The sequence below is a fragment of the Penaeus vannamei genome, chromosome 36 (assembly GCF_042767895.1).
Source record: "Penaeus vannamei isolate JL-2024 chromosome 36, ASM4276789v1, whole genome shotgun sequence".
Taxonomy (NCBI): Eukaryota; Metazoa; Arthropoda; class Malacostraca; order Decapoda; family Penaeidae; genus Penaeus; species Penaeus vannamei.
The window spans coordinates 5,396,680-5,414,179 of record NC_091584.1 but is presented as its reverse complement, the minus strand read 5'-3'; the positions used below and the strand labels follow the sequence as shown (position 1 = coordinate 5,414,179).

The following is a 17,500-nucleotide window of genomic DNA, read 5'->3' as shown; positions in this document are numbered from 1 at the left end:
TGTGTGTATGTGTGTGTGTGTGTGTGTGCATGCGCGTGCGCGTGCGCGTGTGCGTATGCGTGTGCGTATGTGCGTGCGTGCGTGCCTGCGTATGTGTGTGCGTGTGCGTGTTCGTTCGTGCGTAAGAGAGAGAACATACACCCATACTTACATACGAGTAGTGAAAGAGAGAGATATATAAGTATATAATATATATATATATTATATATATAAGTATATATATATATATATATATATATATATATATATATATATATATATATATATATATATATATATATATAAGTATTAATACTTACACTACACTGCCGTCGAGTGTTCTCTCACAGGTGCTATTGATTTTACGTACGTGGCGCAGACTATGAAATTCGCGATACCCAATAGACTCATGTACCGTAGAGAAAATAAGATTAAAGGACAATTATTTATTAACTGATTGATTTGTTTAGTGTATTAATTTATTTATTCTTTTATTTTGTTTATTTATTTGTTCTTTTGTTTTGTTTATTTATTTATTCTTTTGTTTTGTTTATTTATTTATTATTTTGGTTTGTTTATTTATTTATTCTTTTGTTTTGTATATTTATTTATTTTTTATTTTGTTTGTTTATTTATTCCTTTATTTTGTTTATCTATTTATTCTTTTACGTTATTTATTAATTATATTTCGCTCTCAGCCTAACCGTTCCTCTTATCAACATTGTTATTGTTATTGAAATAGTTATTTTGTTGTTATCATTGTCAAAGTCATTATCATCATCAACATCATTATCTCATCATAATATCATTATTGCTGTTATTGATATTATATTATTGGTGTTGCTATATTATTAATATTTTCTTTTTTATTATTGTTATTCATTATTATTATTGTTATTCATTATTATTATTATTATGATTATGATTATCATTATTATTATCTTTTTTATTATTATTATTATTATTATTATTATTATTATTATTATTATTATTAATAAAATTATTATGATAATGATAATAGATATAGTAATTTTTATCATTATCATTTTTGTCATTATCATTATTATTATTATTATTATTATTATTGTTATTATTATTATTATTATTATTATTATTATTATTATTATTATTATTATTATTATTATTATTATTATTGTTATTATTATTATTATTATTATTAATAATATTATTATTATTATTAATATTGCTATTGTTTTTTTCTAAATGTGTATTTTTTTTATATTTTTGTAATGAGAAATGGGTAGGAAGGTAGAGATGAGAAGAAAAGGAAAAAAGAAGAGGAGAAAGGAAAAAAAGAAACGAAAGGAAAGAAAAAAATAAAGGAAAAGAAAAGAAAGAAAAAGAAAAGAAATTAAAAAAGAAGAAAAAAGAACATGAAAGAAAAATTGAAATTAGACGTGGACGAAAAAAAGAGAAATAAAAAGAGAAAGAAAGAGGAGAACGGGAGGAGAGAGAGAGAAATGGGATACGAAAGTAAAGAGAAAATAAAAATATATAACCCCCAAAATGAGATATAAAATTCAATGATAAGAAAAGGAGAAAGGAGAAGATAGAAAGAGTAAATAGAAAGAAAAAAAAACACAAAGAGAGAAACGCGAAAATAAAAGGGCAATAGAAGAAAGTAAAAGAGAGAAATAGAAAAAAAAGAAAAAAGAAAACATAAAAAGAAGAAAAAAATGAGAAACAAACGAAAATAGAATAAGATAAAATAAAAAAAGCAAATCATAAAAAAAGAAAAGAAAAAAATGAAACAGACCAGAAAATAAAAAAAACGCGAGAAACAGACAAAAAAAAAAGAAGAAAAGAAAAAAAAAAGACAAAAGACACGTAAAGAGAAACCTAAACAGACAGCCAGACAGACAGACAGACAGACAGACCCCGCATCAGGAATTCTTAAGGTCGTGCGAGGAAGGACAAACGTCTTGGGAATCGCCTCAAGTAAGGAGCGGGGGGGGGGATGGGAGGGAGGGAGGGAGAGGGGTGAGGTTGGGGGGTGAGGGAGGGAAGGAGGGAGGAAGGGAGGGAGGGGGAAGAGTGAGGGAGGGAGGGAGGGAGGGAGGGAGGGAGGGGTGAGGTTGAGAGGGAGGGAGGGAGGGAGGGAGAGGGAGGGAGTGAGGGAGGGAGGGAGGGAGGAGGAGGGAGGGAGAGGAGCGGGAGGGAGAAGAGTTTGGGGGGGAGGGAGGGGGGGAGGGAGGAAGAGTGGGAGGGAGGGAGGGAGGGAAGGAAGGAGGGGAAGAGTGGGAGGGAGGGAGGGAGGGGGAAGAGTGGGAGGGAGGGAGGAGGGAGGGACGGAGGGAAGGGAAGAGCGGGAGGGAAGGTGGGAGAATAAGAAGAAAAGTGGGGGTAGGGAGAAAGTGTGAGGGTCTGGGAGGGAAATAGGAGGGGGAGGGGAGGAGGGTGGAGGGAGGTGGGGATGGAGGAAGGAGGAGGGAGAAGGTAGGGTGGAGGAAGGGGTAGGGGAGGTGGGGATGGAGGAAGGAGGAGGGAGGGAGGTGGAGGAAGGGAGAAGGGGGGAGAGGAGGTAGAGGAAGGGGGAGGAGAAGTGAAGATGGAGGAAGGAGGAGGGAAGGGAAAGGTGTGGTTGAGAAAAGGAGGGAGGGGAAGTTAGGGAATTAGGTAAGGAGAATAACAAGGAGTGAGGAAGGGGAAGTGGGGAAGGCTAACAAAAGTGGGGGAAGCGGGGGGAGGGGGTTGGAGTGAGGATGAGCAAGCCCATTAACCAGGGGGGGTGAAGGGTGGGTGGGAGGGAGAAGGAGCTTGAGGAGGCTCGCACGTGGAGGAAGGGGGGGAGGGGGAGGGGGGAAGGGGGGATGGAGAGAGAGAGAGAGAGAGAGAGAGAGAGAGAGAGAGAGAGAGCGTGAGAGTGACTCATAGTGTTTACAGGTTGTGCAGCAGGTGAGCAGGCGCAAAAGCAAGCAAGCAAACAAGCAAGAAGGAAAACAAGAAAGCAAGCAAACACAAAAGCAAAATAAATAAATCAATTAAGCAAACATATAGATAAGAAAGTAAGTAAACAAACACACAAGAAAGTAAACAATCAAACAAGAAGGTAAGCAAAGAAAATGCAAAAAACAAGCAAGCAAACACGTAAAAAGGAAACAAGTAAACAAGCAAACAAAAATAAGCAATCAACTCAACAAAAAAAATATATTAAAAAAACAAATCAATCGACACAGGAAAATAAACATACAAATATAAGGAAAAAAATGATCAAGATATAAAACAAAACAAGAAGTAAAATCATCAAATTTTATTTTGAGGTCGTTATCGCCTTCTTCGTCATACTTCCGTCTTCGTATTGTTATTATTACTGTTCATACTAATGCTAGTGATGATAATGATGATGGTTGCAGTATGGATAGTGGAGATGATAATCGTCTTTATCTTTATCTTCAATTTCGTCTTCGTTTTCATCATTATCTTCATCATCGTCATCTTCATTATTAACTTCGTTTTCGTCTTCCTCTTCATCATCCTCATCATCTTCATCTTCATCTTTATCTTCAATTTCGTCTTCGTTTTCATCATTATCTTCATCATCGTCATCTTCATTATTAACTTCGTTTTCGTCTTCCTCTTCATCATCCTCATCATCTTCATCTTCATCTTTATCTTCAATTTCGTCTTCGTTTTCATCATTATCTTCATCATCGTCATCTTCATTTTCGTTATTAACTTCGTTTTCGTCTTCCTCCTCATCATCATATTCTTTTTCATTTTTATTTTTCTTTATCTTTATCTTCATCATTTTCATCATCATCATCATCATCATCATCACCATCGCCATCACCACAACCACCATAACTCATCGTTATATTTATGATCAAATATACCGCAAAGGATATTTCCATTTTTTTCCAAACATAACCTCCACAAAGACAAAAAAAACCCTCAAAATATCCTTTTCAAGATATATATATATATTTTCTTTAGGCTCGTATCTCCCGCGATCGCTATCCTGGGGGGATACCGACCTATAAGAATCCAAAAATTAAATTCTCTTTCCGTATCCCTCAGGAGTCTTTTATCCTTAAGGGGAGATGCGGGCAGGATTCTCGGGAAAAAAAATCTGCAATGCAATTTATGATATAAAAGAGTTTTTAAAGAATTGATGAGTATTTTTTTTCTATTAAATATTTATGTGTTTGGACTGATGGTGAGGGATATGTTGTTATGTTGGTGTTGTGGTGAGAATTGTGATGTTGTGATGTCTGTTGTGATGTGATGTTTGTTGTGATGCTACGATGGTGTGGTATGATGTGATTTAAACGATAGTGAGTACAAGAGAGATGCTGAATATAAACAAGTAAGAAAACTAAAAAAAAAAAATAAATAAATAAACGAAAAAAATCAACAACAACAACAAAAAATACGACAACCCAAAACACCAAAGCTCACCCCTCTCCCCCCCACCAACAAACAAAAACAAACAAACATAAAAATAAAAAAGTAAAAAACAGAGAAAAAAAAGGACGAAAGGAGAAAAAAAAACGAATCTCCCGCTAATTGGGAAGGACAGATAACCTCAAAGAAGAAGGTACACGAAAAATGCTGCAGGTTGAGGTCGGAGACAAACCCCAAAGTAGGATGTAGGCTGAGTTAATGGGGAACAGGTTTTCGGGGCTAAGGATTCCAATAGGCTAGGATTAAGGACTGGGATGGTGAAGGATTGGGATAGGTAAGGAGTGGGATAGGCAAAGACTAGGATAGTGAAGGATGGGGATAGGGTAGAGGTGGGATAGTGAAGGATTGGGTTAGGTAAGGAGTGGGATAGGCAAAGGCTGGGATAGTGAAGGATTGGATTAGGTTGGAGGTGGGATAGGCAGAGGCTGGGATAGGGAAGGATTGGGTTAGGTAAGAGGTGGGATAGTGAAGGCTTGGGTTAAGTAAGAAGTGGGATAGACAAAAGCTGGGATACTTAAGAATTGGGTTAGGTAAGAGGTGGGATAGGCAAAGGCAGGGATAGTGAAGGATTGGGTTAGGTAAGAGGTGGGATAGGCAAAAATTAGGATAGTGAAGGATTGGGTTAGGTAAGGAGTGGGATAGGCAATGACTGGGATAGTGAAGGATTGGTTTAGGTAGGAGGCGGGATTGGTAAAGGCTGGGATAGTGAAAGATTGGGTTAGGTAAGGAGTGGGATAGGCAAAGGCTGGGATACTTAAGAATTGGGATAGAGAAGGACTGAGATGGTCAAGGAAGAGGATAGTTAAGAACTGGGAAAGTTAAGAATTGAAATGGGTAAAAAACTGGGATAGTTAAGGACTAGGATAGTTAAGAACTAGGATAGTGAAGAAATGAAATAACTAAGAACTGACATGATAAGGGACTGGGGTAGTCAACAACTAGGATAATGGGAAAGGGAGAGGGAGAGGGAGAGGGGGAGGAAGAGGGGGAAGGGAAAGGTGAGGGTGAAGGAGAGGGAGAGGGAGAAGGAGAGGGAGAGGAGGAGGGAGAGGGAGAGGGGGAGGGAAGGGAGAGGGAGAGGGGGAAGGGTGAGGGTGAAGGAGAGGAGAGAGGGGAGAGGGAGAGGGAGGAGTGTGACGAGGGACGAAGATGAGGTAGAGAGATAATAGATAAGGAATTTCATGAATACAAAGAAGGAAGAAGAAGGAATAAGATTTATGAAGGATGGTTTGCAATTGATGGGAGTGAAGGATCGGCGGGAATAGGATGGGAAGCGAAGGAGAAAAAGGAGAGAGAGAGAGAGATGGGGGAAGAAAGGGAGAGGAGAGAGGGAGAGGGGGTGGGAAAGGAAATGGAAGAGGAAGAGGGGGAGGGAGAGGGGGAGAAGAAGGAGAAGGCGAACGAGAGAAGTAAAGAGAAAGAAAAGACAGAGATGGTGAGAGAGAGAGAGAGAGAGAGAGAGAGAGAGAGAGAGAGAGAGAGAGAGAGAGAGAGAGAGAGAGAAGGGGAAAAAAAGAAAAAAGAGACAGACAGAATAGGCACGACCTTCTCTGAAGCCAAGACCTCAACGACTGGAAATATTTGACCTTCAGATAGAGCCCTGCATTCCATAAACCTGTTAAGATGGCCGTTATCATCTGAACTTCCACGGAAATAATTTCTTATTGCCCGGGATTTTGGAAAAAAAAAAATAAAGCAAGACAAAACGAAGGGATTTAGGTAGGATTTATGAGGATGAATCAAAATGAATGAGATAAAAAAAAAGAGAAGATCTGCAAATAATACCAGGAAGGTGAAGGAAGAAACACAAGATAATGTACATCATCATAAACGAATTAATTTTCATTGAAAGCTTTCGACAGAGAGAAAAAAAAACCTTCAGACCACAGACTAAGAACCTGAAGCCCACACTGAAGAATGGCTTTGCAGGAGCCCTTGAAAACAAGGCTTTGCTAGAAGCGGTGGTCACATGTGGCAACGAGGCGCATGTTTGGGTCGATAGCGTCCGTCTGCGCATGCGCCTTGCGAACGCCCAGTCATAGCTACCAGGTCCCCTTCCCCTCCCACACCTCCTAAATCGTTTAATATAATCGTTTCAATTCTTTTTTTTTCTTCTTTTTAGGCTGTGATTGACTTGTGAGATGTTTTTTCTCTCATTTTATTTCTGGTTTGTTGGGGAAATGCTTGTAAGGAAATGGATGGAGGTTGATTAATATTGCTTTTAAATGGCTCGAGGGATGGATACCTTGCTTTGGCGACCCCGGTGGGATGTCTCGTCACGGCGGTCGGTTGGAGAGCCAATGAGCCGAGACTGAAAAGTTGATGGTCATATCTCTTGAAACGCATAAATCGCTTCTTATTATTAGGTGAAAGCCTCAGAGAGAAGTTTCACTCTCTCCTTCTCTCTCTGTCTGTCTGTCTGTCTGTCTGTCTGTCTGTCTGTCTGTCTGTCTGTCTGTCTGTCTCTCTCTCTCTCTCTGTCTGTCTGTCTGTCTGTCTCTCTCTCTCTCTCTCTGTCTGTCTGTCTGTCTGTCTCTCTCTCTCTCTATCTATCTATCTCTTTCTTTCGTTTCGCCAATTTTTTCGAGATATCCGAGATACCCCTATGCATGCAATGTTGCAAGATAGGCCTATGCACATAATCTTGCGAAATAAGCCTACGCATGCAATCTTGGATATAGGGAAGACGTAATATTATCTCAACCAAAACCTAAACATCATAACTCTTACCTTATAATACACACACACAAATAAATAACACTTAGCCTCTCCCCCCCAAAAAAAAACACGAAAAATGTCACAGCTAAACTAAATCCGCCATAAAGAAAAAGAAAAAAGAAAAAGAAAAAGAAGAAAGAAAAGGAACGAAAAACAGAAGTAATAATGACCGCCAAAATAGGGGGATCCGAATCGCTTAGAATACGTGACGAAATCACGAAATTCAGCCGCGAGCGTGAAGTAGGACAGGAGAAAATTCCCATGATCGAGAGTATACCTTCTCGTGCTGCAACATCGATTGCTTCTTATACACTGCACATGCAACATAGTCGTCGTCATTCCTCCTAGTTGCCGTTTTGCAAAGTCTGTGCAATATTTTCTTGTAGAGATGATCTGCCGTTTCCTTCTACAGGAGAAGGGAGAGGGGAGAGGGTGAGGGTGGGGGTGAAGGAGAGGGAGAGTGGAGAAGGGAGAGGGAGAGGGAGAAGAAGAGGGGGAGGGTGAGGGTGGGGTGAAGGAGAGATGGAGAGGGGGAGGGTGAAGGAGATGGAGAGGGGGAAGGGTGAGGGTGAAACAGAGGGAGAGGGAGAGGGAGGAGGGAGAGGGAGGGGGAGAGGGGGAGGGTGAGGGTGAAGGAGATGGAGAGGGACGAGGAGTTGAGGGTAAGAATGGTGAGGAAGAGGAAGAGGAAGGAGAGAGAGAGAGAGAGAGAGAGAGAGAGAGAGAGAGAGAGAGAGAGAGAGAGAGAGAGAGAGAGAGAGAGAGAGAGAGAGAGAGAGAGAAATAAGAAAAGGAATTAAAGGGAAAAAAAGAAAAATTAACCGAATGACGAAAGCAGGGAAAAGGCCCTCCTACCCAACCTCGCCCCCCTCCCCCCCCCCAAAAAAAAAGAGACGAAAACGAAAGATAGAAAAAAACAGAACGAGAACGATAATAAAGATAAAGAAAGAGAGAAGGACGTCTTGGCAGGATCCGAGAGAGTCTTCGGGTCTTGGCAGGAGGTCTGGCCTGGTCCCGTGGTTCTGCGGCGTCGGCAGCGGCAGTTCCTGGAAGCGGCTGGATCTGCTGGCCTGGGGAATCCCGGTGTGTGTGTGTGCGTGCGTGCGTGTGTACGTATGTGAGTGTGTGCGCGCACGGGACGGACGGAGGGCCGGAGGGGAGGGGTGGGTGGGGAGGAGTGGGAGGGTAGGGAGAGACGGGGGCGTAGGAGGAAGGAAGAGGAGGAGTGGGAGGGTAGGGAGGGACGGGGGCGTAGGAGGAAGGAAGGGGAGGGTAGAGAGGGTAGGTTTGGGTAAGGGGTAAGGTAGAGAGGTAGGGTTGGGTAGAGGGGAAGGGAAGGGGAGTGTGCGTGCGTTCGTGTGTTTTGTTGACGTTTGTGCCGGGGCGTTTCGTCGCTTCTTAATCTTAATTCATGAGGGATTTAACACCCTTTAAGAAGTGGGAATTAAGTCGACGTCACAATAAATGATATTAGAAGCTATTCAATCATCTTTGGCAAAGAGGGATTAAGAATAACCCCAAAAACTAAACAAAAAAAGAAAATAACAAATATCATATTCATGCCTACAATATATATATATATATATATATATATATATATATATATATATATATATATAGAGAGAGAGAGAGAGAGAGAGAGAGAGAGAGAATAGATAAATAGATAGACAGATAGATAAATAGATAGCTATATAAATAGATATATGACATTCGTGCGTTCGTTTTGAGGAGGAGGAGGAGGAGGAGAAGAGGTGGCGACATGCGTGTGTGCGTGTGTGTGTGTGTGTGTGAGTGTGTGAGTTCGTGCGCGCGTGTTCTCTCCCCTCTGAGTCCCTCCTCTCTCTCCCCTCGGTAGTCGCTCTCTTCCCCTCGTTCGCCGCACCGCTGGAATGACGTTTGCTGCAGCCACGCCGCACGTTTGAAGGGACTGGAAAGGGTTCGAGGCGGGGACCGTGGGGCGTTGCCTGCTCCTCCCTGGCCTTCTTCAGGAGCGCTACTCGAAGGATACGAACTCTGGGGGGACTCTGAGGAAGGGGGGATAAGTGTGTGGGTTGCTCTCGGGCGTGTTTTTTGGAAGATGGAAATTGAGGAGTGCGTAAGTGGAAGTTTTTATTTCTGTTTCGGGTTCGGTTCGTGTGTGGTGATGAGCTGGTGATGATGATGATGGTGATGATGACGATGATGATGATGATGATGATGATGATGATGATGATGATGATGTTTATGTAGTGGTGATATATATAGAGAGAGATACGTGGTTTAATCCGATGGAAAAGTGGACTTTGAAAGGGAGTCAGTGGATGAAATTGAATATAGATTCACACGATCTGACGGGAAAAGAGTGGAATATTTATTGCGATTCCATTTCCAAAATATGAATAATGGAATCATCCTCCCAGAAATCAATGATAAAAGAATGAAAGTGAAACATAAAAGTGCTTCTTTTGTAACGAAATGAGATAGAAAAAAATAAAAGTGGGCTTGTTAACTCCACGGAGAAAATCATTGTATTGTGAAAGAATGATTTCCACCCACAAAAAAAAGTAATAACAGAATGAACAAAGTGAAGAACAATGCTTAATGAAGAACAGGAGAGTTCATTCAACCGGAAGCAGGTCGTCCTTGAAGGAGGAGAACGGGGAGGGGGGGGGGTGAAGGTCCTACTCGACGGCGAATAGGCCTAGGCAATTTTATGAGTTTACGGCTGGTATCATTGGCTACTTATTTTACCTTCCTTGTTTCTTGTAGGGTTTATTTACTCTATTTTCTGTTTTTGGTATATATATATTTTCATTTTATCATTTTATTATTATTTTTTTGTTTTTGGTATGTTTTTTTATTTTGTCTTTTTATTATTATTATTATTTTTTCTTATATTTTATGTTTCTTTTTTGTGCTGGAAAGGGAGAGTTTGTAGTATTAAAATGACTTAGACACAGAACAATAAAGACACACCAGCGCCGACGAACACTCATTATACAACACAGAGAGACTCCGCCCCCTCCTTCCCTCCCTCAGTAACCAGGCAGACACACTAAAACGTAGCAAGGGGGCGTAGGAGGGGGTGAAGGGGGGGGAGGAGGGGGAGGAGGGGGGAGTCGTCGCCAACGCCGTTATGGCAGACGTCCAGGCGGTCCTTCGGAGCATGGTTCGCCTTGACCTCCTTCGGCAGGAGAACCGTGTCTGCAGGAGGGAACTAGTCTTCATGGTTGGTGGGGAGGGGATAGATAGATAGAGATAGATAGAGAGAGAGATAAAGAGAGATAGATAGAGAAGGAGAAAGGGAGGGAGAAGGAGAAGGAGAAGGAGAAGGAGAAGGAGAAGGAGAAGGAGAAGGAGAAGGAGAAGGAGAAGGAGAAGGAGAAGGAGAAGGAGAGGGAGAGGGAGGGAGGGAGAGAGACAGAGAGAGAGAGAGACAGACACAGACACAACCAGACAGACGAGACAGACAGACAGACAGACAAACAGACAAGACAGAGACCGGGAAACCTACCACGGAAAAAAAAAATCTAGGACGAACCGGTGCTGGAAAAAGAAGAGAGTGGCGTTGCGTCCATCCCGGGTTTTCCCCAACGGCCCGTCTTGTCAAGTGCGTCACGAGGCTTCTGGGATATAAATAACGTGCGTGTGATTGGCATGTGGGTATTGCGTTACCTTTGGCGTATTTCTTTTCTTTTTTAAGGGAAGAGTGTGTTTACTGGAGAAAATAATGAGGGTGAGTGGGTGGGATTTTTTTGTGTGAAATGGGAATGGTTGGTTGGTTGGGAGAGTGTGTTTAATGAAGAAATGTGTGAGGAGAGAGAGTGTTTAATGAAGAAATGTGTGAGGAGAGAGTGTGTTAATTGAAGAAATGTATGAGGGGAGAGTGTGTTTACTGAAGAAAATAATGAGGATGATAGGTGGGATTTTTAAAATGTGAAATGGGAATGGTTGGTTGGTTGGGAGAGTGTGTTTAATGAAGAAATGTATGAGGAGAGAGTGTGTTTATTGAAGAAATGTATGAGGAAAGAGTGTGTTTACTGAAGAAAATAATGAGGATGATAGGTGGGATTTTTAAAATGTGAAATGGGAATGGTTGGTTGGTTGGGAGAGTGTGTTTAATGAAGAAATGTATGAGGAGAGAGTGTGTTTACTGAAGAAATGTATGAGGAGAGAGTGTGTTTATTGAAGAAATGCATGAGGAAAGAGTGTGTTTACTGAAGAAAATAATGAGGAAAGAGTATGTTTATTGAAGAAATTTATGAGGAAAAAGTATGTTTATTGAAGAAATGTATGAGGAAAGAGTGTGTTTACTGAAAACAATAATGGGGAAGATGGGTGTTTTTCATGAGAAGTTGGAATGGTAGATAGGTTGTTTCGGTTGTGTGTAATCGTTTTGGTAATTGATAGTTTGGGTGTGATGGCTTGTTTGCGATTTGAGGAATTCGGTGCTTTGGAAAGTGGCGAGAGAAAACGTGTTTCAGACATGTTTTTTTAATCGCATTCCATGCCTTCCACGCCCTTTTATAACTCTACTTCCCCCTTGCCTCCTCCTTCCCCTCTCTCCTCTTTCGCTTCCCGTCTCCCCCTCTCCTCCCCTCTCTTTGCTCCCGCCCTTACCCACTCCCTTACTCCGCTGGAACTCCCCCTCCCCCTCCCTCCTCCCCCCCTCCCCACCCAACAGTCCGCGTAACACCCCCCTCCCCCACTTCCTTCCTCACTACTACTACTACTCCTGAATCCTTTGCCAAATTTCTCTCTCTCTCTCTTTCTCTCTCTCCATTCGCTCTCTCTTTCTCTCTCTCCATTCGCTCTCTCTTTCTCTCTCTCCATTCGCTCTCTCTTTCTCTCTCTCTCTCTCTTTCTCTCTCTCTCTCTCTTTCTCTCTCTCTCTCTCTCTCTTTCTCTCTGTCTCTCTCTCTCTTTCTCTCTCTCTCTCTCTCTCTCTCTCTCTCTCTCTCTCTCTCTCTCTCTCTCTCTCTCTCTCTCTCTCTCAGTCTCACTCTTCCTTCCACTTTTTCTATGAAGATAGATAGATGAATAGATAGACAGTAGGTAGATACAATAGAGAAGCAATAGATAGAAAAACCATGATAGGCAAGTACGAAGAATGGAAAGTTAAAGAAAGGACGATAAACAAATAAAAAAATCGAAGATAGAAAAAAAATGATTGATGGCAATGAGGACCGACGGAGTGACTGATGGTAATAGATAGAATAAGCGATATTTTCAAGAAAGATAAATGGGGAGAAGAAATATGATGGATATTGATAAAAAGGGAATTAGATGTAAAGAAAGATTGACATGTTTATTATCTTATGAATAGGAATTGTGGTTGTCTGTCTGGAATGTAATTTCTCATTTTCTCTCTCTCTCTCTCTTTCTCTCGCCCACTCGCTCGCTTGCCCTTTACTCCCTCTCTTCCACTCTCTCTCTCTCTCCCCCCCTCTCTCTCGTTTTTCTATCTCTCGTTTCTCTCTTCTCTCTCTGATTCTCGTTTCTCTCTTCTCTCTCTGATTCTCGTTTCTCTCTTCTCTCTCTGATTCTCGTTTCTCTCTTCTCTCTCTGATTCTCGTTTCTCTCTTCTCTCTCTCTCTCTCTCTCTCTCTCTCTCTCTCTCTCTCTCTCTCCCCCTCTCTCCCTCCCTTCCTCCCTCCCCCCCTTACAGACACATGTACACACACCAAACGCACACACGAATAACTAACGGTACACATACAATTTCAGTCCACGAATACGAATGTGCTTTTAAGTGACGTGACTTTACTTTTGATCTCCGGGAATTATGTCAAGGTGATTAAGTATTGTTTTCGTTCTATTTTTGTCTCTTTTTTTTGGTGATATTGTTTCATGTAGGGATGTATTTTTTTAAATGGTTTGATTTGGGTATTTCATTGATTTGTTTTATTTTTTTTTTAATCTATTTTTTTTTAAGTTGTGATTTGGTTTCGTATTTATTTTTTATCTTTTTTTTGTTCTTTCTATATTTTTTAAAGTTATGATTTGGTTTCGTAGTTTTCTTTTTTTAATATCTTTTATTTTGGTATTTCGTCGTCTTTTGGGGGGTATTATTATCATTCTTTTTAGTAGGGATTTATTTTTACTTTTTTATATATCATTTCATTTTCCGGTTATTGTCTCTTTTCTGTAAGGGAATTTTCAAATTGGAAATATTTTGATGTTAGTATTTCGGTGTATTTTGGGAAGTATATTTTTGTAATTGTTTACAGTTTGATATTAGTGAAAAAAATGAAGGGCATGTTGTCTTATTTTTTCTTTTTTTTCCTATTTAAATGGTGTTTTTAAAGGTTAGTAGTATATTTTTTAGATACTAATGTGTGATTTTTTAAAAAGACGTTTTTGTATTACAGGAATAGAAAACAGTAATTCTTTTTACAAGACCGTTGAACACGCTGACGACTCAAAATGAGTGACCTTAATGTTAGATATTCATGTCTGTGATATAGTGTGGAATAAGGATTTAATTCCGTGGAAGATTATTTTTTTATTTGATGTTGGCTGGATGTAAACAACACCATGAGGAGGAAGCACCACCTTTGAGCGAAATGTCGATACGAATCCGCCGAGATGGAAGGGTCGAGGGAATCGCGTCCTCCAGCGTATGAATAGCAGCGAAGCGCCGGGAAATCGAGTCGACAGCTGCGAGCAGCGGAGGCGAGCGGGCGCCGTCCTCTCGCGTGGCGCCAGGGAGCAGCAGCGCCAGCGGCGACGGCGGCACCATGAATCGGCGGTCGCGCTTCGAGCAGCTGGCCGAGTGCGTCCCCAGTTTCTTCTTGGCGTCGGACCCGGGGCCGTCATGGCGCCACAGCAGCCCCGTCACCAACCCCACCACCACGCTCACGGCCACCGCCACGCGCGCGGCCTGCTCCACCACCGCCGCCACCACCACCACTACCTCCACCTACGTGGCCATCGCCTCCACCTCCTCCGCGTCCACCTACGTGGCCGTCGCCTCCACCTCGCAGGGCTACGCCAGCGCCTCCACGTCCCTCAACTGCCCGACGCCCAGCAGCTCCCGCGCCTACCTCGCGCCCTCGCCGTCGGCCTCCGCCTGCAAGCTGCAGCTCAGCCCGGCGTCCTCCAAGGGCTACGGCACCATCGCGAGGGCGCGGGGCCTCCTCAGCCCGACGCCCACCTTCGTCACGGCGACGCCCTCCGACGCTAGCTTCCAGCATGTCCGGTTCACGACGCACAGGTACAGCCCAGTAGACGCTGCCGTCGCTTCCGCTTGCTCACGGTCGTTTAGTTGTTCGTTTCATCTTGTTTATCTATTTTATTTATGTATGTATATATTTATCAGTTTTATTTCTCTTTTTATTTACCTCCACGCAATTCAGAGGCCGCCGCCGCCGCCTCAGCCGCCCAGCTTGCCCGCGGTCTGCTCCAAAGCACAATAAAGAGGCAGAGATTTGATGCTTTTGTAGTCTTGTGTGATATTGCTTTCATGGAAGCGATTCAACTCCTTGCGAGAAAGACGGTCTTTTCGCTCAACAGGAAATCCTACGACCGCGGTTGCCATAAGCCATTGCGCAAGAGGCTGTTCTTTTTTTCTTTCTTTTTTCCTTTTTTTGGGGCAATTATTTAGCCATTTTGTACTCGCTGAAAATAGTAGTTTTGACGAATGGCCTTTCGCATAGAAGAGAGAATGCCTTTGAGAATCCTAGAGTGTGTTTGAAAGCCTTCAGAAAAAGTAGACGAGTGTGGTTTGTCTTGTTTATACCTCTCCGCTTAAAAAAACAACATACATACACACACATATATAACATATCTTTTTACATAGCACCAGCAGCGATGCACGGAGAACCAGACCTTCGCCTCAGAAAAAGTAGACGAGTGTGGTTTGTCTTGTTTATACCTCTCCACTTAAACAACAACAACAACAAAACATACATACACACACATATAACATATCTTTGTACATAGCACCAGCAGCGATGCACGGAGAACCAGACCTTCGCCTCAGAAAAAGTAGACGAGTATGGTTTGTCTTGTTTATACCTCGACTTAAACAACAACAACAACAAAACATACATACACACACATATAACATATCTTTGTACATAGCACCAGCAGCGATGCACGGAGAACCAGACCTTCGCCCTCCTGCAAACGTGAAACTTTCGACACGTAAAGGCAACAGACTCTACAAGGTTCTAAGGTTAACTCTGGTATTTGGCGACGGATTCGGACACTTCCAGGAGAGAAAGCGTGTCTGGCGAGTAAAGTGGAGATGCTTGTGGATGCTGCAACGGGAATTAATCTCTTCTTTAATTATTAACTTAATGAAGTGTTCTTGTCGATTTTTTTTATTTTGGTTTGTTTGTTTTTTCTTTGTTTTTTTTTCGTTCTCTTTTTTTTTTTCGTTGTTATTCTTTTTGTGTCTCAGTTTTTTTTCTCATGTTTTATTTTATGCCTACTCATTCATTCATTCACTCTCTCTCTTTGTCTCTGTCTCTGTCTCTGTCTGTCTGTCTGTCTGTCTGTCTGTCTCTCTCTCTCTCTCTCTCTCTCTCTCTCTCTCTCTCTCTCTCTCTCTCTCTCTCTCACTCTCTCTCTCTCTCTCTCTCTCTCTCTCTCTCTCCTTCCATCCCCCCTCCCTCCGTCTCTTTTATTTATTTTTAGACTTATAATTATATTTTCCTCAGAGAATAAATGAATATTTTTTCCTAGCTAATATTCGTAACTCTCTCTGCAATTTTTTTTTTACAAATGCGATGTTTGTATGCAATGATTTATATTTATCGTTATTCAATATTTTAATTAGGGTGTTAGTAAGGATGCATATATTTATGGAATTTTTCTTTTATCAAATGTACTTATATTCGAGTATTTTATACAGTGTGTGTGTGTGTGTGTGTGTGTGTGTGTGTGTGTGTGTGTGTGTGTGTGTGTGTGTGTGTTTGTTTGTGTGTGTGTGTGCGTGTGTATGTGTGTGTATGTGTGTGTGCGTGCGTGTGTGTGTGTGTTTGTGTGTGTGTGTGTGTGTGTGTGTGTGTGTTTGTGCGTGTGTATGTGTGTGCGTGTATGATATCAAATTACTTGCCATCCAACTGCAGTGATGAAACGATAAAGCTTAAATAGAGCGTAAAAATAAATAGAATGGCATTACTGTTTAGGTGTAAACAAGAGTTCTCGGCGCTTGTTTTAAGAGCGTCCAAGGTCGTCTATACATTAAATGGAATCGAATTTCCTTTTACGTCGTGTTCAAATCCTTTCATGTCTCTCTTTTGTTTGTTTATTTGAAAAAAAGCGCAGGTACTTATATCTTTTAAAAACATCTGATTATATAACAATTTTACGATTTATTTGAAAATACAGTAGTTGTTATGATACGAATATTTACACTACTTTTTGTAATGGATTTAAAACGATAATTGTTTTTTTTTCGATTTCTCTCCCACGATTTTTTTTTTTTTTTTTTTTGGCAAATGACTTCATGAAGTTTTAACGAAATATCAAAGTCCACACTTGCTTAATATTTAATTGCATTTCGTGTATGAGAATTTCTACTGCATCAAATTGATATCTATAAATAAACGTATGATTAAGAATCGTCAAGTCATGAGCCAAAAAAGAAAAAAAAATAAATGCGGTTTAAACAAGAAATATCAAACGTTTTGACGTACTTAAAAAAGTCATATTTTCGAGTAAAAATTGATGGATATGTGCTAGGTCAGTCGTGTGATATTGTTAGAGAAAAAATTAAGAAATTGATTGGTAGAGAAACGTATGATAGGATTAATAGAGGGGTGAGAGGAAGGGGAGGGGAGGGGGAATGGGAGGAAGGGGAGGGAAGAGAAAAGGAGAGGGAGAAGGAGGGGGAGTAGGAGTGGGAGAGGGAGCTGGATAGGGGAAGGAGGAAGGGGAGGGAAGAGAGAGGGAGAAGGAGAGGGAGAGGGAGAAGAAGAAGGAGTGGGAGTGGGAAAGGGAGCTGAATAGGGGATGGGGATGGGAAGAGGAGGGGGAGGAGAGGGATAGAGCGAGAGGGGGAGAGGAAGGGGGAAGGGAAGGGAGAGGCAGAAGGGAGACGGAGAAGAAGGCAAGAAACACAAAAAAGAGACAGAGAAAGAGAGTGATTGAGATAATAATAATGGTACGAATAGTTACATCAGCATAAATATCAGTATGACAATGATGCTAATAACAGGAGTATTAGTTGTCATACTATCATTATACTTATTAACAGTAGAAAACATAAATCTAAGTAGTAGTAACAGCGACAGAATGCAGTAGTAAGAATAGTAGTAAGAGCAGTAATAACCGTAATAGTGAAAACTCAACACCAAAAATAACAAAGAATTCGAACAGGTAAACAAGGTTGTTGATAATAACTTAATAAGGGCGTAGGTAAGCCATGGCACAGACAAACAAATTGCTG

The 17,500-nt window shown here is 41.5% G+C and overlaps 1 protein-coding gene across 7 annotated transcripts in view; it reads left to right on the top strand.

Moving 5' to 3' along the window:
• wnd (Mitogen-activated protein kinase kinase kinase 13 wallenda) overlaps positions 1-17,500 on the top strand; it is a 156,216-nt gene that overhangs the window by 40,342 nt on the left and 98,374 nt on the right. For 2 of the 7 annotated variants that reach the window (XM_070114655.1, XM_070114652.1), the window contains exons 1-2: positions 8,842-9,217; positions 13,473-14,317. The exons of 4 other annotated variants lie outside the window; for them this stretch is intronic. In XM_070114655.1, the coding sequence (XP_069970756.1) occupies positions 13,842-14,317 (476 nt within the window). In that variant the 5' untranslated portion in view covers positions 8,842-9,217; positions 13,473-13,841. Of the gene's footprint in view, positions 1-8,840; positions 9,218-13,472; positions 14,318-17,500 lie in introns of those variants that run through there. One more of the 7 variants, XM_070114653.1, reaches the window with a different exon arrangement.